The sequence below is a fragment of the Pteropus medius genome, unplaced genomic scaffold (assembly GCF_902729225.1).
Source record: "Pteropus medius unplaced genomic scaffold, Ma_sr-lr_union100, whole genome shotgun sequence".
Lineage (NCBI taxonomy): Eukaryota > Metazoa > Chordata > Mammalia > Chiroptera > Pteropodidae > Pteropus > Pteropus medius.
This window is the reverse complement of record NW_024346065.1, coordinates 3,691,145-3,716,196: the sequence shown is the minus strand read 5'-3', so window position 1 is coordinate 3,716,196 and position 25,052 is coordinate 3,691,145. Positions and strand designations below refer to the sequence as shown.

At 34.6% G+C, this 25,052-nt stretch overlaps 1 protein-coding gene and 1 long non-coding RNA gene across 2 annotated transcripts in view; both read right to left on the bottom strand.

Moving 5' to 3' along the window:
- The window catches only part of SLC39A9 (solute carrier family 39 member 9), a 36,916-nt gene that overhangs the window by 10,438 nt on the left and 1,426 nt on the right, over positions 1–25,052 (bottom strand). The window contains exons 2-3 of the mRNA XM_039875354.1: positions 9,597–9,705; positions 1,623–1,820 (exon numbers count right to left, since the gene is read on the bottom strand). Coding sequence (XP_039731288.1) covers positions 1,623–1,820; positions 9,597–9,705 — 307 coding nt within the window. The remainder of the gene's footprint in view (positions 1–1,622; positions 1,821–9,596; positions 9,706–25,052) is intronic.
- LOC120612793 (uncharacterized) lies at positions 3,458–9,289 on the bottom strand. The gene is made up of 2 exons (XR_005655537.1): positions 8,947–9,289; positions 3,458–3,550 (listed from the first exon to the last, which is right to left on the bottom strand). It is a non-coding gene; the product is annotated as an uncharacterized LOC120612793 (long non-coding RNA).

Below are 25,052 nucleotides of genomic sequence, written 5' to 3'. Positions count from 1 at the left end.
CCCAAGAGCGTCTTTCATGGCATTTTTCCTATCAAGAAAGGATCCAGTCTAGCAACATATATTGCACTTATACATGTAATATATGATGTAGCTCTTTAGTCTCCTTTAATCTTGAACATTTTCTCTGTTTTGGACTTTTGTGATGTTGATATCTTTGAAGAATACATTCCCTTCCCTGTACCTTTCTTGTTTTTTAATAGAATGATCCTTCCTTTTGAGTTTGTCTGATGTGTTCTTAGATTATGCATTCTCGAATGGAATACTATATAGGTGATACCTCTCAGGACAGGCATAAGATGTATATTGCTGTTCACCGGTGTGAATTTCGAATCATATCCTGGACATTGTGAATGTTATCTTGTGGATACTCTAGATTCTATTATATTCCTCCAGAGAGTGTTGATTTTTTTGTTTTAAATAATTTGGTTTGACTCAAACTGCAAAATGTCTTTTGGGCAGCTGCTCAAATCCCAGTTTATTTTTCATTTTTAGCTGAGCTGTCTGGAGTCCAACCATGAAAGTGCGTTCAGGGCTCAGTCACAGATTTGGGCAGATTTTACACAAGAATTTGGGGCTGCATTTCTCTGTCTCTCTTTTGTCTTAAGATTCTTCCCTTGCTTTCCAGTGGCTTCAGTTAACCTGAATTCTGTTCTCTGGTTACTTAGGCCAGAAAGACTGAGTTTTCTATCAGGATTTGAGCTACCCCACAGGGTACTGACTGCTAAAAGCAGTAAAAACAGGAATCAACCTGTTTCAAGTGTTGACTCCCCTCTAGAATTTGCCTGCTTTAGGTAACTTTCCTGTATCTTTAGGTAGTTGTTTTTTAAATTTTGTCCAGATCTTAAGACAAAAAAGTGACTATGACTTAAGTTAAATTTAAAAAATCTTAGCGAATTCTAGTTGTCCTTGAGAGAAGCTTATATTTCCTTGATAAGCAACCTACAAATGTGTTTAAGTATATTTGTAAGAAAATATCTTTGTGAATCAGAATTTTCTATACTAATAACCATAAAAACAAAAACCCAAATGAACTGGATGTTCAACCTGACACTCATGGTGTCTTGTTAAAGCCCATCTCAAAATTGAACGTTCTTAGTCAAGCTAAGCAATAGTAGCTGTCATACTGATGTCTAAAAAATGAAGCTTAACCTTGCTTATGATTTAAATGTATTATCTCATTATTTAATGTATTGATAAAAAAGACATATATTACTATACCACAAATTTGTTTTAATGTTTTGTTAACTATATTTCAATATAATTGATTTTCTCTGTAATCCTATGCACTATACTTTCCATATTTAAAAACCGTATTCCAAAAAAGGTCCATAGGCTTTAGACAACCTAAAGGCTCCATGGCACAAAAAGGGTTAAGAACTACTACCCTAGACTCTTAATGTGATAGCTTTAGGATAACCAGGATAATACCCAATAAACACTCTCTTGTGCCACATGTCACAGCTCACTGGCTCCCCCAACTGAATAAAATGTTCACAGGATGCTGAAGGCTATGAATTTTAGCTCTAAATCAGGCCAGTGACACACACTGAATTATTTAATCATTTGTGATTTTCTAAACTGCAAATTAATTGCACTGCCCAGAAAGCCCTGGAGTCACTTACCATCAGTAGAATGCACATGGGAGCTGCCAATCTGATCCACCAGCAACATGAAAACAAAGCCCAAGACGAGAGAAACACCGATGTAGGCATGCAGCTGTGTGTGGTCATGGCTACGCTCATATTCATGGGCAACTGGTATTTCTGCTGCTTTGTCTGATGCAATCACATTCTGTGTTTCAGTCACTTGGTGGTGTTTTCCTAGAGCAGAACCATAAAGAGAAAATATGTTTTCCCACATTTTCACTTAGAAGCTTCCATTCTTTTGTATTTCAAGCTCTACTTACTTTACTGAAAAATCATCCATTTCCTATTTTGTATTCCAGCCAATCATAAACTCCTTAAAGTTCAAGATGAAAAAGTTCCCAAGTGTCTTTTGCTTTTGGCATTCAGACCTTTTAACTGCCTATTATTCTCAAAACCTAGGAAATGGAAGCAAATCACCAAGCAAGAAAGCAGTCATATTCCAAATTCTCCTTTCTGGCTCTGAAATTCATACCAATCTCATCAGAAACCACAATAAGTTGTATTCTGATGAAAACAGGTGACTCAAGAACAGTAACAATGAAAATAATTACAATCAAAGTCATCTAGTTTTATACCTATGTTGATATAAAAATTGCAAATAAAGTGCAAACTGAATATAAATTTAATTAATTAATTTTTTAATGGTGGCATTGGTTAATGAAACCATTAAGTTTCAGCTGTACACTTTAACAGTAAGGCATATATATATTTACACTGTGTTTACCTCCCCTAGTTAAGATTTCTTTCTGTCACCACATATTTGACCTCTTTTACCCTGTCTAACTCCCCGCTCCCCCCTGAATATAAAACTTTTAACTTTAAAAAATATCAAGGAGCAATCACTAACTAGAAACCAAAAGGGAGTGAGCAGTTTAGTTTAATAGAGGCATATCCTGCAGTCTAAATTCAGTTCTAGAACTATCATGATTGTTGGAAGATTCTGAATTACAGAAAATGACCTCTAGCCTAGTAATACTACTAGTACATATCTGACACTCAAAACAAATGCTTCAAGGCCAGAATCCTTTGCGGTGTTTCACGAATAGAGGCTAACATACTAGACATGTAATTGAACAAGCATTTTTTAGCTTTGATCAAAGAAACTGAACAAGTCTGTTGTAATATTTTAGACCCTGCCTTGATTCTTTAACATCCATTTTTGAGGGGCACAAAGAACATCATCTGAAGATAATAAAAACCTATATATTTTTCTAATTCCTTATATTTTTCTAATTCCTGATATTTTTGATGTGTTTTCATAACTTTTTTAAAAGCCTTTTTTTAATGTGGTAAATATACATGACATAAAATTTACCATTTTAACCATTTTAAATGTACAATTCTCTGGCATTAGTACATTCATATTGTTTTGTAACCGTCACCTTCATCTCTAGTCAGTATGGTATATAATAAGTGGTAAGGGCTCACAAGCTGTTCCCGAACATAGTTATATATTAAATAGAATTAATTTGGGAGATTCAATTTTAAACATTTATGTTAAATATTTGACCTGAGTATCTGGTTAGATACAATACTGAGCAATAAAATAATGTTGGAGGAAAAGAAAAGGGGTATGTAGGGGAAAAGCAGACGTCAGACATTTTGGCAGACAAAATAAGAGGTAGAGGAGCTAGATCTTATTAGTCCATTATCACCCATGTTTCAGCAAAGTATAACAAGAGTCTTAAAGAGCTCCATTTTTATTAATGAATGACAGGATAAGAGTTAATTAAATATAATAGCAGCTATAACCCTCTTTTACTTAAACGTAGAGCAAAATGACAGAGGAAAGCCATAAGATAGTAATTGTACCTCTCTGTAGAATCTGATACGTGGCATTCTTGCAGAAGTTAGTGGGAAATCCATATTGAACAATTCTTGATGTCAACAGTTTCAATGAATGTCTAGTTATGAATATATCACATTTATATTTAGGTCTTTGACCCCATAACCTGCTTTCCTAAGCATATTAATTCTAATGTTCCAAAGAATTATGGTGGTTTCGAATTGTAGCTCCACAGTAAACAAGCACTTGCAATACTCAATAAACTATGTTCTTAAAACTTCTATTTCTATAGAAAGACAGTTTTCTCACGTGAACGCTGATGATCATCTAATTCCAGTGATTTTAGAGCTATAATTATGGAAGAATATGTGAGAGGTTTCTTTTTAAATTAACTAGTATTTAATAGTGCTTATTAAAGTGTCAGGACACGTAGTTAATACTGTACACTGAGCCCTGAAAAAGTATCTGTTAATTATCTTAATTGCAAGGTCCTCAGAAAAACTAAACCACAGGCTGTATTAACATGTAAACAAACTCCTTTCTTGAAGTTTGGAGAAAAGCTAGTTTTGATCTACAGATAAAAAAGTGGGGAAGAAAAGATAAAGCTGCAGAAACTAAAGTGATTGTGACTAAACTCATCAGTATATGAGAAATGTAGAAAATTTGGAAAGGCTAATATTATAGGTGAGCTATCTCAAAAATTTTAATAAACTACAGTATTAATATTTACTCTATATAAAGAATGATGGGGACTTCTGGTGCTGGCCTAGGTGGATAAATCCACTATAGTCTCAATTATGCACTGATTCAGACAAAAACTCTGTTAAGATCACACAAAAAACATCTAACTACCTGAGGACTACAAAAAGTAAACAATAGCAAGAGGAGAGAGGGCGGCAAAAACATCAAAAGAAACCCTGTCCTATGGCTAGAGGACCAGGAAAAGGGGGCACTGAAACATGTTGGTGGAGGGAAGCCCCCCACCCTTTTTCGTTTCCTCCTCTTTCTTTCTTTCCTAGCCCTTACTTGAAGGCACATCCACTTGCAGAACTCCATGGAAATAATGCAGGCAGTTAAAACCCCAAGAGAACTTCACCTTTCTGGCCACAGTAACTGGGGAAAAGGTCCCAGTGGTCTGAAAAGTATGGAGGGAAATCCAGTTATTCTGTTCTCTCTCTTTTCTCCTGTTACTTTGCCCTGAAGGCAGCCCAAGTTACATGGAACTATGCAGTGACAACACAGACAGCTAAAACTCCTAGAGAAACTTATTCTGGCCAGAGGACCAAGTAAAGGGTCCCCTGGGAGCCAGAGGGTGTGAGAGGAATACTTTAAAGAGCTATGGGGTCCCCTAATACTGTGTATAAATGGCACAAGTCCCAGACTCACCCCTGAACTCTGTGGGACAAGACATACCCAAAGCAACATTGCAAAGGCTTTGAAAACTGAACTAAAATTGGAACTATTCCCCAAAAAGGCAACACAGAACTGACAGTCTGAACCCAATCAGGGTAACTGTCAGCTAAACAAAAGAAATAAACATTCTCCAGAGGACTGAGAGGACCCAGAGTCTCAAATTATAATATTCAAAATTTCCAGGCTATAATCCATAATTACTTGACATACAAAGAAAAAGGAAAATATGACCAATTACATCAAGGGAAAAGACAATCAACCCAACCCCAAATAACTGAGATACTGGAATACTCAAAAGGCTTTAAAGCAGCTATAACTACGCCCTCTGAGGTAAAGGTAAACACACTTCAAATGAATGGATGTCCCCAGGAGAGAAATAGAAACTATAAAAAGGAACCAAGTGAACTTTTAGAATTGAAAAATATCTGAAACACTAAGTTCACTGGATAGGCTCAATAGCAGAATGGAGATGACAGAGGAAAGAATCAGTGAACCTGGCTACAAGGGCAGAGGTGAATAGTACTGACAGAGATCACATGGCTCAAAAAGTCTAAAATATTTACTATCTGACGCTTTACAGAAAAAGTTTGCTCACCCCTGGTCTAAACACACTAATTAGAAGACAGAGATTTAAAAAAACATGATCCTACTATATGCTGTTTACAAGAAGACCACTTTACATATAATGAATGACATAGATAAGTTAAAAGTGAAAGGATAGAAAAAGATATAGCATTTAAACACTGATCAAAAGAAAACTGGAATGGCTATATTAATAAAGATAAAGTAGACATGAGAACAAGAAATATTACCAGGAATAAAGACATTGCATAATGATGGAAAGGTCAATTCATCAATAAGACATAGCACCTAACCAAAGAGCTTCAATATGCATAAAACAAAAATTAATAAAACTAAAAGGAGAAATGGACAAATCCACAAACGTACCTGAAGATTTCAATATTTCTATCTCAGTAATCAGTAGAACAAGTAGCAAGGTATATAGAAGATCAAACAACTTGATCTAACTGACATATACAGAACACTCTACCAAATAACAACAAAATATACAGTCTTATCAAGTGCACATGGAACATTCAGCAAAATGAATCATATTCTGGACCATTATAAAAAGCATTTACAAATTTGTAAGTATTCAAAAATTAAACTAAGTATGTTCTCTGACCATAATAAAATTAAACTAGAAATTGGTAATAGAAAGAATCTGGGGAAAAACTGGAAATTAAATAACACACTCCAAATAACACATAGGTCAAAGAAGAATTTGAAAAGAAAATTAGAAAATATTTTGAACTAAATGAAGATAAAAATATATCAAAATTCCTGGGATGCAACTAAAGCAGTGCTTAAAGGAAAATTGATAGCATTAACTGCTTATACTAGAAAAGAAGATCTCAAATCAATAAGCTTCCGCATAAAGAATCTTGTAAAATAGCAAATAAAGCCTAAAGAAAGCAAAAAGAAGAAAATAATAAAGAGCAGAAATCAATAAATAGAAAGCAGAAAAATCAATAGGAAAAAAAATCAATGAAATCAAACACAGTTCTTTGAAAAAAAATAACAAAATTGACAACCCTCTAGCCAGAATGACCAAGTTAAAAAGAGAAGACAAATTATCAATATCAGGATGAAAGATAAGAAATTACTACAGACACTAAAAGAATAATAAAAGATTACTATAAACTTTATGCCCATAAATTCTTCACCTTAGAACTGAATCAATTCCTTGAAAGACGCAAACTTCCAAAGTACATTCAAGAAGTAGGTAACCTGAATGGAATTCAGAGCTAAAAACCTTCCAATATAGAAAATTCCACTGGTAAATCTTAACAAACATTTAAGGAAGAAGTATTTTGATTCTATACAGTCTCTTCCAGAATACATAAGAGCATACACTTTCCAACCCTAAGAGGCCAGCATTACTCTGATGACAAAAACCACACAAAGTACACTGTAAGAAAGGAAAACCACAGGCTAATATTCCCCATGAAGATATACAAAAATCCTCAACAACGTATTAGCAAACTGTGTTTGGCAATATACAAAAATGAAAATCCACAACAGCCAGGGGGTGGGTTGGAGAGGGTGGTATATGCAAGTCTAGTTCAACCATTTGAAAATCACTGTAATTCACCACATTACTAGAGTAAAAAAAGCATTTGACAACATTCATTCAAGATAAAAAAAAAAAACCAAAAAACTCTCAGCAAACTAGGAACAGAAGAAAACTTCCTCAACTTGAAAAGAGAATCTATAAAAACGTGCATCTGACATCACTGTAGGCATTAGACTTAATGGTAAAAGATTGAATGAGAACAACACAAGACTGTCCACTTTCATTTCTAATCAAACTCATACTGGATGGTGCAGTCAGTGCAATAGGAAAGAAAAAGCATATTGGAAAGGAAAACATTAAACTGTCTCTCTTCACAGATGACATGATTATTTATGTAGCAAATCTCAAAGAATATACAAAAACGCTATACCTAATAAGTTTAGCAAATTTATGAATACTAGAATACTGAAAATTTAAATTAAAAAAAAATGTCATTTACAATTGCACTGAAAACATGAAATACTTAGGTAAACTCTAACAAAATATCTGTATCCTAAAAACTACAACACTGATGAAAGAAATCAAAGAAGAGCTAAAGGATCCATTGTGTTCACGGATTAGAAAACCACAATATTCTTAAGGTGTCAATTCTCCCCAAATTAATCTACAGATTCATCTCAATCTCAATCAGAATCTCAGCATTTTTTTGTAGATATTAACGAGGTCATACCAAAATTTTTATAAAAAGAAAAAAGGAACTAGTTTAAACAAAACAATTGTGAAAAAAATCATCAAGTTAGAAGGGTTCCACTATCTGATTCCAAGGTTTGCTATAAAATACAGACTTCAAGACAATGTAATATTGGCAAAGGAGAGACATACAGATCAATGGAATAAAATAGAGTCCAGAAATAGACTAACACAAATATGGTCAATGCATTTGTCAACACTCATAGAGCCGTACACCAAAAAAAGTGAATGTAACATACATAAATAATAAAATAAATTTTAAATGATGGCTTAGGGCTGGAGATTAATCTATCACAAAAAGTTAAAGAGAATGGAATGCTTATTTTTGGAGAAGCAGGTTTATAAAGCACATTGTATCTATTTTCAAATGACTCTACGATAGTATTTTGTGCCAAAATCCAGAAGAACTGAAAATAAAGGAATACAATCTAACACACAGCAGCTAAATTTAACTTTAAAACTATAACTAAAATATGGTATAAGAATTATATCTCAATAAAAATGTTATAAACAAACAAAAAAAGTACACCATAAGTACTTCTTTTCTCTATCTCGGTGATTCCCAAACTTGTCTAATACGAATTACCTGGCAATGTGTTAAAAATAGATATTCTCAGAACTTCTCTCTAGAAACTCTGCTTCTGTAATCTAGGTTAGGGATCAGGAAATGAAATTTTTAAAATGCAGCCCTCCCTCAAGTAACTTATTATTAGACAAGTTTAGGAAACAACTTCCACCCATAATTCTTTCTTAGTTACAAAGCCAAGAAACAAAATTTAATTGTCTATTTAGTCATGGTCTGAATGTTTCCTAGTATACTAGGATAGTGATCTCTATAGTAGAAAAATCATACCCAGAAAAATTCAAGATGATCCACTGAGATAAGAAAGAAAATACTGATTGATACACATTTACTTTAAATCACGTATTTCAAATTTTTCCATTGTAGGCATGCGTTTTATAATGTACATAGTAAATCAGTAAAATAGTACATGTATATCTTTTTTCCTAATATGATCAAAAAAGAATAGAAACCACTACTCTATGGCTCCTGATTTATTATTTTTATCCCCTAAAGCTGACCAATCCTCAGCCTCTGTCCTATTTTGCATTAAGATCCCCTCAATCCTCACTCTTTACCATTATGCCCATATTTATACACCAGACATAAGAGCATCATCATTCTGGATAAAGGACATAGGTTTCTTCCTCAACTGATTGCTGAAAAACTATTTATTCTATTGGATTTAATAAAAAATTTGGAAGGCTCATACCTCTTTACTATTCTTAAAGTCCAGTAGACTCTTGGCACTTGAAGATTCAGCCACCAATTTAACAGCTGTAGTTTCAAGCCTTCACAAGTATCTGTGAAGTTTCATGACAAGTAGTAATCTGATTTTACTGAGTCACAAATCTGAATCAAGTATGCTTTCAAGCTGGTGTGAAGGACCAAATTATTTAGCAGGTAAGTGAACCAAGCTGACCACCCAGCATTTACTCTTATACAGCGATACTGTTCTCTTTGTTGTTATTAAGATCAGGAGAGGCCTCTTTAGTTTTTCAGTTAATCTTTACTGCAGGGGTCCTTACCAATTATCTACAAAGTTTATTATAAAAAAAAAACAAAAAACAAAAAACAAAACCCTGAAATCCAAATTGTATATCTACATTTTTTCAATTAAAAAACACTAAAAATATAATCACCATCATATAGGATTTGGGAAGTTTGACTGGGCATAAAAAAAGGACTGTCATACTTTAAAAGATTGGAATCTATGTACTATTGCAAATAAATCTTAAGTGGTATTCATGAATTGGAGCATTCAAATCACAAAATGAACTGTTATAAAAAATACCATTAAGCTTAACTTTTCAACTTTCTATGTCAATAACATAACTCAAAGAAGGCCCTTCTCTTTCTCACCCTCAAGAATATCTTCATAAAGTGCATGTACTCCTTCAGGCACGATGACTGCCAATGCAGTTCCACAGAGAAGGCCAGCACCCAAAACAGTCACCAGCTTTAGTCGCTCCTGGAAAGAAAACATAAAAAAATGTTTAAAAGATTGATGAATGAATGGGAGAAAGTTTCAGAAGTTATCTGTAATGCAGACTGTGAGCCACTCATTTGTGAGACCAATATCTATAATGGCCAGTAAATATGAAAAAGGGTGAGCTTCATGAATAAGTAATGCAAATTAAAACAAGCAGACGCCATTTTTATATTTACCAGATTGGCAATGATGCGGGAAAACTTATCCATGATAGGGAGAAATAAGCATACTTGTTTAACACCAGAAAGAATGTGAATTGCTGCAACCTATCTGGACTACAATTTGGAAATTTAAAGTCTCAAAAATGTAAATCCTTTGATCCAACAATTTCACTTCTAGAAATTCACTCTGAGAAAGAAAGAACTATGCAAAAATGACCTCTGCACTTATTAAGAGTGCGAACCCGAAAATAAACTAAATGTCCAAGAAAGACTGACTGAATAAACTATGATACTTCATCACAGTACCACAATACTCAGCTATTAAAAATTACGATATAGAAAGTCATAATATACTGCTATGAGGAAAAAGTTGGTGGCAGACAACATGGTTTTTGTTTTTTGATAATCATACTTTAATAAAAAATATACATATAAATACAGGTATAAATTAAACATTAACAAATTTCTTACTTTATAATTTATAAACATAATGTATAATATATAATTTATAAATGTAATTTATAAAGCATCAAAATTTATCTAAAATGAACATATATTATTCATACAATTAAAAAAATGTGTTTAGTTCAATACTAAAATGTTCCATGGGTTTTTTTAAAACAGCTTTACTGAGGTATGACTGACATACAAAAAGCTGCAGATATTTAATGTATACAACTTGAGTATTGAGTTACATCTGTAAAACCATTCTCGTAATCAATGCCATAAATGATCTACGGTTTTAATTCAACTTAATTATATTTTTTTTCTTTTTACCCAGATTTATCTGAGGGACTGTCTCCTGACATACAAGATATAAAGGATTACATTTCAAAATTTCTTAAAGCAGTGGTGTACCCTATATGGCTTCTAAGACTCTTAACAGTATGAAAAAAAAAAAAAATCTTAAAAACCACAAGGGGTAATTACGTACACTGCTTATAAAAAAGTTTCAGTAATTTAATGGTATATCATATACTTCATTTTTATGTTTTAGTTTCTGTCATGAGATTAGCAAAAATAATAGTGGCTGTATTACCTCTGATATACTAATGAACTTGTACCTATGAGGCTGGGGAAATATATACACATGCACACACACACACACAGTCTCTATGGGAAAATGGTTTCTTAGCCAAAAGCCTGGTGGAAATATTAACCCCTCCTGGTTTGGGAAGAAGGAAGAGATCTATAGCTTATTGTGTCTCTACTGAAAACAAGGGAACTACAGCTGTAATATCAGCACCAACTAATACTTGCCATACAGCAAATGGGAAATTCCCACAATCTGAGCACACAGGCCAGGTTAGCCCTTCATACATTTAAGATGAGCATTATTAGCTACTTACAAACCAAGAGTATTCTGAATACACCCAGTGGTTGGGGCACTGGCTTGAGAGATAGAACTGACTCCATGTCCAAACTGGTTAACAACTCAGTACCTCAACTTTTCTATAAAATAAGACTATTTCTATATCTTGTGAGTATATATGAGGAAACAGGAGAAAGTGATTGAAGCATTTCAGAAAAATGACACCAAACAGCTGGTGTTACTATTTTAATAATTAATACTGAACTATTCTAAGAGTCTTTGTCTTTTCTAAGTTATTAAACTCACCAAAGTGCTGCTAATCACAGCATTCATTTGAGACAGATTGTGAGAGCATGGCGAACACAAGATGGAGAAACAGCTCTGTTCTGTGTAGGTGATAGGATAATGACTTAATCTTTTCGTCATTTTCTCTAATCAAGTCATAAATGTCACCTTTTTTTTTTTTTAAAATTCATGAATGTAAAGTTTTACACCTAAGTAAGGACAAAAATAATGGTAAAATGGAACTGGACTGAGGATACGATTTCATTTTAAAGATTTGGTTTCAGAACTCCACAATTCAAACTAATGGGCAAATTGCTAGAAAATTGTCCCATCCGCATTTTGACAATGCCCTACTCTAGGAAATGGATATGGAAGATGCCCCTGCTTTGCAAATTAAGGGAAGATGAGAAGTGAGGATGTATTTAAAAAAGAAGGAGCTGATGGCCCTCAAAAATTACTTGGGTGGTAGCTCATACCATATGCAAAAATTAACTTGATGGATTACACACCTAAAGATAAAACCTAAAACTCAAAAGCTTCTAGAAAATGTAAAATATCTTTGCAATCTTGAGTTGGCAAAATTTCTTAGCAAGGACACAAAAACACAAACCATAAGAGAAAAAATTGAACAACTGAATTTAAATTGCTTGCTGATCCATTAAGAAAATGAACAGACAAGCTACATCCAGGAAGAAAACATCCACAATACATTTATCTGTGATAACAATTCAGCCCCCATCAGGTCAGAGACATCTCTTTCCCCAGCTGCTAGTAGTGTAGCCCACTGAGGGCTCACAGCTAAATCCCTCTGAAGAAGTGACCTTGGGCCAAAGGGAAGGAACTAACCTAACGTTATATCTCCTCTCTCAGAACAATCCACATCCACTGACTAGTCCACTGGGTTGTGTGGAGGGAGGTACAAAGCCCTGTGCCCTTGCCTCAATAGGATATCTCTGAAAGGTCATCCAGCTTCAGAGCCTGCTGTGTAGTGAGCTGAGGCCTCTACTGCAACTGAATTAGTTCACCTCCAACTGCTTAATCCTTCTCATTCATTCATACTTGTTCTTCCCAAGAGCACTCCCCAATAAACTTCCTGCATGCAAATCTTCTCAGCGTCTGTTTCCTGGGAAACTGAACCTAAGACACTGTCAAAGGGCTTGTATTTGAAATATAAAAAACGTGTATGACTTAGTAAGAGACAAAAAAAATTTTAAATGGGTAAAATGTAGAACAGATACTTCACAAAAGATTTCTGAATGGCCAATAAGCCCATGAAAAGGTGCTCAACATCATTTAGTCATCAGGAAAATGCAAATGTAAACTACAATGAGATACCTCTTCATACACACCAGAATGGCTAAAATTAAAAAGACTGACAACACTAAATGATGACAAGGATACAGAGCAACTGGAACTCTCATGCATTGCTGGTGGGAGCATAAAATGGTACTACTTTGGAAAACTGACAGTCTCTTATAAAGTTAAACCAGCAATTCCACTTTTGGCTGTTTACCATGAGAAATGAAAATATATGTCCACAAAAAAACTTGCTTTATTAATAATAGTCACAATCTGGATCACATGTCCATCAATAGGAGAGTGGATAAACAAAGTGTGGTGTACTGATACAATGGAATACTACTTAGTAACAAAAAGAAATGTTACTGAGACGTACAGAAACATGAATGACTTTCAAAAACATTATCCACGTTTGAATGAAAGAAACCTTACACAAAAAGAGTACAGACTGCGTGAATCCATTTATATGAAGTTTAAAGGCTGGCCAAACTAATCTACGTCAACAGAAATCAGAACAGTGGCAGGAGGGGTGAGTGGGAGAATGCAGTGGCAGAGGAAATTACTTGAAAAGAGGCACCACGTTATTTTATTGGGATGATAGAAATCTTCTAAATCTTGATTGGGATGTGAGTTACATCTCTATACCTTTGTCAAAATTCATCAAACTGTCTTAAGATCTATACCTTTTACTCTACAAAATGACATATTTATTTTAAAAATTACCTGGGTAGAAATTTTCTCAGCTAGAACCTCTGAAAGATTCATTTTAGAACTATTCAATTTTAACAAAGCTTCTTCATAGCAGCTCCTTGAAACCAGAGTCAGAGCAAAGTACTAAAAGGCACTCCAACTTTTTAAATCTATAATTTCATTCATTATTTACATGGACCAAATTGCTGAATATTATCTATTACAACAGATTTTATAAGAATTTCCCAAAGGCCCTAGCTAGCTAGAAAATAGTTGAATCTCTATGTGCAGCTAATGTCATTACAAAAAAATTGAAGTAAGTCTTTAAAGCACATAGTCATGAAATTACACTCTTTGTTAATCATATGTGAACAATAAAATGCTCTCAGCTGAAAGAATATGAATAGGAGCTTGGTCCAAATTTTTAGACAGTAAAAATTTTTATTAATCTTTAGACACATACTTTTAAAAAAGGGATATTAGCAACCAAAGTTATCAACATAGAATCCAAATTTAAGAAGTGGAAGAAAAGGTAAGAAATGATCCTTTCTCAATATATAGATGGAGACTCAAAAGACCAAAGATGAGAAATGATGTACCCATGATCACACAGCTAGGCTACTTAGTGGCAGAGGCATGATTAGATTTGACATTGCACTCTGCTGCCCTGTATATCCCACAACAATGTCCATCACATGGCACAACACATACATTGCATCATATAAAAGTGATCTCTGAAAAAAGATATATTCAATCATACAAACTCTTTAAATAGTGCGACTTAGCAGAATCCCTTAGAAATATCAAGAGGAAAACCAAAATTATAATTAGTTATAGCTGTTCTCTAGTGATAGTTTCTAAAGGTTCATGGCAAAATAAGAGAAATAAGGACTATGTAATGTGCTTTACATAAGGTTTTATTTCTTTAAGGTCGGGACTATCCTTTAGTCCGAGATTATGTCTTGCCCCCTTTTGGTCTTAAAAAATCCTTTCTTTTTAAAAAATGATGGTGACAATAGTATTTGTTAGTGTCCTTAAATGGCAAAACTAAAAGCAAGCAATCCTCTATCAATTCTCCCTAATTTCAAAAATATTACTGGCCTGTAAAACCCAAAAGCATGGAAAACTCTGATCTACAGTGTAAGCATGCGCTCTGTGTTAGAATACCATAAAAAATTTCAGAAACAAAGAATTTGAGAATTGTAGGAAGATATTAGAAAGGTAAACCTGAGTGGCTGATCTAGCTTTGTAATATTTCCTTGGAGGAAAGACAACGTGAGCTAAAATTACTTATTATGTTTTCATAAATTAATTATGTTTTCAGTTCATCTCGAAATTAAGTAAAGCACTTTTATTTACTAAATGAAGTTAAACATCCACTGAACACTGTATTTGTATGTCTCTGTAACCCCTTCTGTGTAGGCAGATTTATGTTTTTCATTTATTGCTGAACCTGCAGTTTATAGGACAGTAGCTGGCACAGAAAAGATTCATCCTAAATATATACTGAAAGAATAAATAAATGCCCAGCACTATGCAAGGAACTAGGGACTTGGTACCCACCACTTCACAGGCCCTAATATCAACAACAAGTGTACGAATGTAGTGGAACCTCTTTAGAATACTTGTGCTGGGAAATAAGCATAACATATTCTTTATAAGTGTAATTATATCAGAATTTTCAGTAGTTAATTGATTTAGAATTAATAGGATTTCATTATAGTAAATGTGAGGCAATACTGTCATTTGTCTCATTAATGCAAATATCTTAAATGATATCTATTTTTTCCCCAAGGAGCTCAAAACCTTGTTCAGTCACCATTTCAAACTTCGGCAAAGCAACATAGAAGATTTTTATCCTATATAGCTTTGATCAGCTTGGAAAATGTCTACTAACCTCACAGAGGTAACCTACAGAGACAACACTTTTGACGAAAAAAAGAATTAGTCAAAAAAATAAGCATCATTGTCATGGGCTGTTGCTTTAATTTTTATTTTTTAAAAATTTCTTAACCATCTAAATGATGTGAGCTGCAACCCAATTTATTTTAAACCTTAGAGAGGTGGCTCCATGTTACCTGTATAGCTGTATTCTTTGACACAACTTAATAACTTGGAGTTCGATCTCTTATGTATATGTCAAAGTTAAAATGCTGACAGGTTCTCTCCTTTGCTTATGGTAAATCATTAAAAGGGTATATTTGAAGGAAGAACTACAAATTCCAAGTGTAGTTCAAGATGAAAAGTGAGTTTCCGAAGGGATTATTTCTGCCAGAGAAGTGAAATATTTGCCCAAGAGAGACATGAACTATGGAATGCTATTGGTTTTATGTTATCTCATTTTACAGTTTCACAGCTGTACCCTGACTGAGCCAAAGGATTGACCAGACATATTAATTAGAACAACAGCTTGTACTCAATGCCATTAACTATCAGTGCAAAGTGTTGAAGTCAATTTAATTTTCCTGGCATAGACCAAAGTAGTTAAATGGTTTTTCTTTTCTTGCTCATAGAATAAATTGTGTGGTTCAACTAAATATAAGCCAACAATTTTTAAAACTTTAAATACTGAAAATAGTAACCCGCATTGTACCAGGCGCATTTTAGTACTGAAGTCATCAACTACAGTTTCTTAAAAAAAAATTAAAGATGCATCTCTTCTTATAAAACTAATCCCTTCAAAGCTCTAGGCACTGAAGAGATGAAATATAGGGTACAGAGTAACTCCTGTTCAAGCAACAAAGGCTTTCTCCGTATTCATACAAACCTAATGAAAGAAACTCAACTGTGAACTCTGTTCTTTAAATCGTTATAATTGAGACAAGATGCCAGAAAGCGCCCTGCCTCACAGCAGCTGCTGTGAGACCCTGAGCAAGTTGTGTCCTCTTGTAAGGAGATGCAACAATGACAACTACTACCACTATCATGCAGGAGTGAGATATCAGCACACTTAGCACAAATTGTCATTATCGCTTATCTTTAACATCATCAGTATCCCGTGAACGATGCTATCTGCCATTTTGCCAGTGGCATACAGGCTTCCCCTTTCCTAATTCATTTGACAGAGGTAATAACAAGCAATACTTTACTAATGTCACCTCCTCCAATCTTAGAAAACAAGACTAATTTGTTTTTCTTTTTGTACAGGAGTCCTTTCTAACTATAAAAGAACTAAACAAAAATGGAAACTCCATAAGATTGTTCGATGTGACTATAAAAACAAAAACCTATTGGGAAAAAAACCTGGGGAAACATTACCAATAAATATTATTAATATATAAGAAGTTCAACTGAATGGAGAAAATTAAAATAATGAAAATACATTTTCTCTATCAAATTAGCAAAGTTTTAAAAGTTAACGATAGTACTCAGTGTTTGTGAGAATAGTGTCATTTGCATTTTTTTGGAAAAAAAGCATTAAAAAAACTGGTAATATAGACTGAGAACCTTCTTAAGAACATTTATGCCCTCTGATCCTGTCGTTCTACCCCTGTGGAAATAATATGAAATATGGGCATAACATCAGACACAAAAATATTCATTCAACACTACTGTGGCAAAAACTTGAAAACAAATACATAATAAGAATTTCTATACATAAAATAACCAAATGTAATGAAAGCATTTAAAAAATGTTTAGAACATGTTTCTAATAACAATAAAGGAAAATGCTTATATTACCAAGTAAAATGTAAAATGTAAAATTATATATATACCACATAACCAACCATATTAAAAATGCAAACAAATAGGAAAAAAAGAATAGAAAAACAAAAATGTTACTCATGATTCTCACTGGACAGTGAGATAAGAGATGATTTTATTCTTTTATACATTATCATATTTTCTAAATTTTCCACAAAGAGTATGTACTATATAGTCAGGCTTCAAAAAAAATACTCATTTAATTAGAGGCTATATAAATAATGGCTTTGAACTTAGTAAACTTTCAGGCTCAATTTCCTCATCTATAAACAGGACAAGAATTCTTCCCTTTCAAAGTTATTGTTAAAAGCAACAGAGAACTTGACACACAAGTTGACAGTGTAGCTATTATTATTAAACATTGTACTGTGGTCAAGTCAGAGAGCACAATGCCCCCAACGTGAAGAGATTTTCCCCGTTATTAAGTGGCTCTAAATAACTGCACTTTGAGGTTTTATAATAATTTGAAATGTTTTTCAGTCTCCCCCTTGTTGTCATGTTGTGATATATCTCCTCTGCTTGTTCCCCTACCACTTCTAGTCTTCTCTTTTCTAGTTTTCAAAGTGCTTAGAAACCAGATAGTCCAGCCCAGAGGTTCTAGACTGGCAAGTCACAAACATGAGTTGTTTGACCCACACGGTGATAATAATAATATCTGAATGAGTAGCCAAACGTAAAATTCATAAGATTTCATACAAGAATCTGTATTTCTAACTTCTGAAAAGCAGGAAGATTTGACATCACCAGGGCTGGTGTCATCAAATGGCACATGTTCTTCAGTTGACCACAGTTCTCATATGCCCTAAAGACTACCAGGCACTGACACTGATGGTCAGCTGCCACATATCTTGATATAAAACTTGAACTGTTTTATCTTACTCCAGGCCTGACTCATTGTTCAGCCTCAGTAGTTATTTGATTTTATGACTCATTACCTAGCTGTATTAGTCAGGGGCCATTCAAGAAAGAGAAATAGTAAAGTAATTTGAACAGGGAATAAAGTAATTTGGACAGGGAAAGTTTAATATAAAGAATAAGTATAACAGGGCTGGAGTATTGAGAAATTAGCTAGTAAGAGAGAACTCTAAGGAATATAAGAGTAGCAAATAAAAGGAGCAGTGACTACCCTAGGATCCAGGTAAGAATGCTCAAAGAAGAGGTACTACCAGGGCTGAGATACAAACCCTGCTGGGGAGGGCATGTCCAGGGTTCAATGAACAGCAGTGAAAGGTTCTAGGACCCATTCCAATGTGTATGCTAGGGGTGTGTTTCTCCACACTAAGTAATGCTGGGACACCAGCTGGTTGTCCTATGCTTCAACTCAATTCTAACACTATAAACCGAGAGACAGTGTCAGATCCCACAGGGTAAGGGCTCAATCTTATAAGACTACCCAAGTCCCCCCACTTTAGATGCCAATCAAAATCCAGGATGTCTGTCACCTGTGCTTCTAACCAACTGGCTACCCATTGGAGGTTCCAACAACCCTCTCTCCTTGGACTCGATTAATCTGCTAGAATGGCTCACAACTCAGAGAAACATTTTATTTACTAGATGACCAGTTTATTATAAGAAGATATAACTCAGGAACAGCCAGATGGAAGAGATGCATAGGGCAAGGTACTGGGAAAGGGAATGGAGCTTCCATGTCCTCTCCAGGTATGTTCTCCCAGGCTCTCCATGTGTTCATCAATCTGAAAGTTCTCAGAACACTATACTTTTGGGGTTTTTATGGAGGCTTCATTACATAGGCAAATTGATTAAATCACTGGCCATTGGCGATTGAGTCAACCTTCAGCCTGTCTCCCATCCCCCATGGGACTGAAAGTTTCAACCCTCCAATCATCTGATTGGTTTGCTTGGCAACCAGCCCCCTATCCTTAGGCTACCTAAGGGCTTTCTAAATGTCACTTCGTTAACATAACAAAAGACACCTTTCTGCCTTTGCTCATTTAAGAAATTCCAAGAGTTTTAGATGCTCCATGCCAGAACCAGGGATGAAGACCAAATATGTATTTATTATAAATCACAATATCACAGACAGAAAAGTGCTTGTGGTGCCAGGCTGGTGGAACTTGCTGGGAATCTGCACTCTAGGGTGTCGGGGAAAGCTGTTCATGGGAAAGTGTCTTCTTACTGGAAAGACTCATAAAAACCACCCAAGGGCGGTGCTAGGGGGAACTACTGACAGCTGGGTGCCAGAGAACTGTAAATTCAATCGGAGTTTGGGGCTTGAAAAGTCACCTGGGGTGCAGGAGCTCTGCACTGGAGAAGCCTAGCTGGAAGCTGGAGAAGCCACATTTGCTGCAGGAGCCTGTACTAGGGAAGCTGCCCATGCTACAAGAATTAGAGCCAGAGAAGTTGTCTAGGAGCCTGCTTAGCAAGCATGCCAGGACCAAAAAAAAGAAAACCTCTCACAAGTTCTCTCCAGTAGCCTCTATTGACAAAGCTCAACACTGTGCCAGTTGGCAAAGGAAAAATATTAAAAGGGCCCAGATCTATCTTTGCAGAGTAGTCAATGGAGAGTGAATGTGGAGCTAAGAAGCAATAATTGATGACTGGCATACTAGCCTACTAAAACTACATAAAAAGATACAGAGGAGCGAGTAAGTGCCAAGGACAGTAGAGAGCAAGTAAAACACTTGCTCTTCAGGCTGTCTGTTTAGCTAATCTGAGACTTTTCTGGCCCTTTAGATTAATGAGGTTTCTGGATGGACAAGTTTTACACGAGAGGTGCTATCAATATTCTTCTCTTTCATCCCTATTATAATAACTAATATTTATTAAGTACTTACAATGCCAAGCATGTTCTGCTATAATCACTTTACAAATATTAATTCAGTCCTATGAGGCAGGTAGTTCTGTTATCCCCACTTTACAACAGAAACACAGAAAATTCAAATAATTTCCCGAGGCTCACGCAGTCAGCAAATGGCACAGCCACGACCTGAACTTATGTAGTCTAGCTCCAGAATCTTTTATTCTTAAGCATTATGCTAAACTGTTTCTCCGTAAAACCCATTTCACTGTTTGATTTTTGCTTTTAGCACCTTTCTTTCCTCAATTTGCCTTTGTCGAACAAAGAATTATCGAAAGGAACATACAAGATGCAGAAACTATGGTAAAATTTTTTGGTTAACAGAAAATTGACCCCCAGATAAACAAAGGATTTGCAATAGTTTGATATAACTGTCTAGTAGTTAACCCCAAGACCCTGTCACTTAAAACTCCATGTAATCGGGGCAGAAGAATTTCCAGAACAACTGATACTTATTTCTATCTTATTTCAATAAAATTAGACATTGAATTTTAGTATTCAAGGAGGACTAAGATTGCGAGAATTCCATCATAGGTTTTAAGAAATACCTACACTTACACTCAGCATTACTACTTGTTATCTAGAATTCCAAAATTGGCTACATAGGGTCTTCAACCTTATTATCATTCAATAGTCTCACATCTAAATTAGAGGAAAGGTTAAGACTGTCCTGAATCCATTTCAGGCCTTCTTCCCTCAAAAAGTATGTCAATTCTTGAAAAGCACAATTTAGAACGGACTAAACTATGAACACATAAAGTGTGAAATTAATCTTGGATAGTTCAAAACAGGAACTGCTTTAGCTTCCAATTAGGAAAGTGTTCATTTAAAGGGCATGTAAGACATATTCAGTTCTTATAGGTTTCAACAATACTTGGAGATTGTTTACCTCTGTAGTTTCACTTCTGCTGCACTGACTAAGCACGGGCTTGAGATGTGGAAGGTAAAATGTTAGTGATATTAAGGATATTCCTAATTTGGGGAGCTAAAGGTGCCAATTTAGATCCATTTCATTCCTTCCTTACACAGTGCTCATTGAAAAAAAACATACATTATCTAATGATCAGGTGCTTTGAACTGATAATCAAACTGAGTTTCAAATTCCACCTCTACCAAGTGTTTGTGACCTCTCCAAGCCTGAGTGTGCTCATGTGTAAAGTGAGGTTTAACAATATCCATCTCACAGTCTCATCATGAGGGTTTAAATCAGATAATGCACATCAGTGCCTGGTACACAGGATTGAAATAAGCAATAACTATTATGAATATTATTGTGCACATAAGTTTACATGATGTTTATTCATATAATTTCCTAGAGAAAAGAAAGTTTTTCAGGAAAATAATATTGAATCATATTGTATTGAGATTTTATTTAATCAAAACTTAGTTTTATCAAGCAAAGATACTTATGAGGCAATAACCTTATAAGACAACAATGTGAGGAAAGACAGTTACTGATTGCTTTCTAGATATGGGTAAATTATGGAGAATGCAAAGTTTAAAATGTCAGAATTTAGAAATAAAATTCCAAACAAGAGTAAAATCTATTATATTACCATAAGAGAATAAAAGGTTAATACACCAGACAATGCAAAAGTTCTTAAAAATGCAACTGTGTCAAATCTATTTCAAAAAGAACTGTCAGAGAAAAAGCATACTGAACAGATGTGTTCTTTAGACAAATCTTTGATTTGGTAGAAACTCAAAGCCCCAAAGGTATTTATTATGAATGAGTCAGTTAATATAATTAGACACAAAACTAACTTTAACACATGAAAAACAAAACAAAGCTTAAACTGAGAATAAGTATTATAAGAAAAAGCAAGTTAAATACTAAGAAAAGTACTGTAAGGCAAGGAAACTAGAGGAAAAGAGCTGGCTTCTCCGAACGGAACATCCATGGTGAACAGGAATGCCAACACCCCGCTCCCCACAACAAGACCTTAAGAATTCTAAACAAATAGCTGAGAAGTTTCCATGGACTTATCCATTATTAGAAGTCCGTTCCAAAATAAAAGGTTTTAAATTTATAATTTAGAACAAAGTTATAAAAATGAAAACCTTAAAAAGTTTTCATGATCAGTACATAAACTAATCCTTAATGTTTTCTAAAGTATTTATTATGTTCTAGATACAGCGTTGGGCCCTCTGTTTGCATTACTTCATTACATCTTCACAACAATCCTATAAGGTCATTTAACAGAAAAGAGTTGAATATTATATAACTTGCTCAAGTAGTGACTGATTTTGAACTACACCATCTATATTTGACAGTTCCTTTTGAAATCAGTGCATTATTAATCATCTCACATTTTTTAATGGAGTAAGAGTAGCACTACTTTAATCTGCATACTATTTTCATCTGCATACTATTTTAACACATGAAATATGTGGTATTATAATCCAAACTGGTCTGCAACAAGAAAAGTACGAAACTGAGAGAATGGCTTCAACCAATTTTATAGCAATATGATTTTTACAATTATAGGAATAATTGTATGTCTCTTAAATCTAATAAAGCTACATTTGGGCTTGTATTTTATGTTTTTTTTTCCACTTAATTTTCTTAGTATTTCATTTTTACAAATATTTTGGTCTGCAATGAAACGGAAATTAAAAAACAAAAACTGGTCATTTGCTCCAGAGCTCTGGTGCAAACAGCTTGTTCTCTGTTACTAGCTCTGTTACAAAAAGAAGACATGTTCAAGTAAATAACCCTCAGATAATCTATATAAAATCCCACTTTGGCCATCATTTATATCTTAAATTCATTCATCGATCTGAGCACTTGCTAAGCTGGGTTTACATTAGGTAATGTTAAATTGTGGGCTCTCAATCTACGTAAGCAAGGTTTTCATTTAGAGCCAAAGAAAACTGCTCATTAACAACTCCTTTACCAGACAGGACCTCATCTGTGTAAAGCAAGCTTTGGTCTCCTTTACAAATTTAAATTTAGTTTTTCTCCTTCCCACATGCTGAAGAGGAGCGCATCTTGATTATCAGTTACTTATAAATGTACTTAAGAGTCAGATTTTTTCTTTGTTCTAGAAATCATTTAGGTATGAAGGTACAGTCACCAGGTCAAAAGGCAATGAAGAAGCTACAAAAACATCAGGGAAAGCTGCTATGGGGGCAAGGAATGTTGGACAAAATGACAGAGAAATCAATGTCACATAAACCTCCTGATGGTCAGATACGACAGGTATGTACATGTACCACTGCTACGGCAATTTCGGACTATTTGATTTTAACTCATTTCTAAATACGAATCGTACCATAATTAACAGCTTTACTGATCTTTTATTCCTGCTGAGAAATTCTGAAGAAAAAAGTATTGCATGACAAAGCAGCAGCTAGATTAAGAACATGAATAATAAGCATACCTTTTCATGTAAATAAAAGTGAACTGTAAAATAAATTAGGTTTATTGGTCTTCCTATGTATAATAACACTAGTCTCTAAAAAAAGCTAGACCTTAGTCAATGTTGGAATCTGGAGAACTATTTTCTAAAGTAGAAATTGTGCTTCCCAGGCCCTAAGAATGAAGTTTATTTTTACAAATTTATCATCTCACTAGTTTCACGATACTTTGGTTGGTAATAATAGTATAATTTGCCTACGGAAAAAATGCTTAATTTCTAGGAGATAGAAAACACAAGTTAAATTCTAAAATGTCTTTGACTAAGTTACATATAACTTTCATTTTTATTTTAATAGTTCAAAATGCATTGTTCCTTCTGCATGATAAGTAGATATTATGAATGCGGATTTCTAGCACTTTAAGAACTACAGCTGGAAATGACCACATGACCATAAATTTAGAAAGCCATAAATGACACGTCATACCAATTATCTTTACTAATGGCCTAGTTAATTACACAACTCATGTACACGTTTCCTTTCAGTGTCATAGCATATATCTGCATATTGCAAAAATCACCCAAGATAGATGGAGAAAATACTAAAATTGGAAAAGTCCTAAGCCTTTTATAGAAATAAGATTTATCGGATTCTTATTTGAATTAATTACAATTTTGATGTTACCTCAGTAAGTTTGGATATACAAACCAACTTAACCCCACAAATGTCAGCCCTATTAATGTCAATTCGATTCTAATGTAGTTACAAGAAAATATGGTTTATGTTAGAGGAAAGACAGCAGGCTCACAAAGCACTGGGCAGGCAGGTAGCCAAAATGAGTCCAGTAGGCTTCATACATAGCTAGGAGGACAGCCGACATTCTGTCACTACTCAGCTGTAGTTAAATGTTGCCTTGAGGCAATATAGTCAAAAAACAACAGTAAAATTAAACAGTCTGTGGGCTAGATTTGGTACATGGGTTCCCAGTTTGCTACCTTTGCCACAATGGACAAAGTGGCTAATAATTGCTGAGTCAGAAAAACCTAGATTTAGAAAAACAGCTTTAATTCTAACATACTTCATGAAACAGACACAATCTGAATCTCAGTTTCCTCATCTGTACCTCCTTGAGCTTTTAAAATGAAGTTAGGTGCTCAAAAATTTTAGCTCAATGTTAGCATTAGATGCTGAGGGGTACAGGTACAAAAACGAAAAGGAAAAGGAGCAGCAACAATTCAAGCCTCTCCTCCAGCTAACTGTGGGCTTTACTATTTTTCATTAAGGCTTTGTCCCACCTTCTTTCCCACCACAGGCTATTTTACCAGCAATGCCTCTTCCCTCAGGTTTCTTCAAGGCCTACCTCACACTTCATCTATACCTTTCCTTTCTACTTCAGGACATTCTACTCTCCGCTGTCCTTTAAAAGCACTTTCAGGACTGGCAGTGAAACTAGGGCCTATTTTACTACTTAACTCCAGGGCATACTCATGAAATCCTGTTCCCCTCTACCCATGTAGTAGTTTTTCTCCCAAAATCTTTGAACACTGTGATGTTGTAAATTCTTTATGACAACTTGAAGAACCTATCTGCATCTTCATGAACAATGCTTTCATCTTTCTTCCCTGTTAGTTAATGTTTGTTCAAGTAATGACAACCAAACAAATTAACCAAATGTCAAACATATTAACAAAAAATT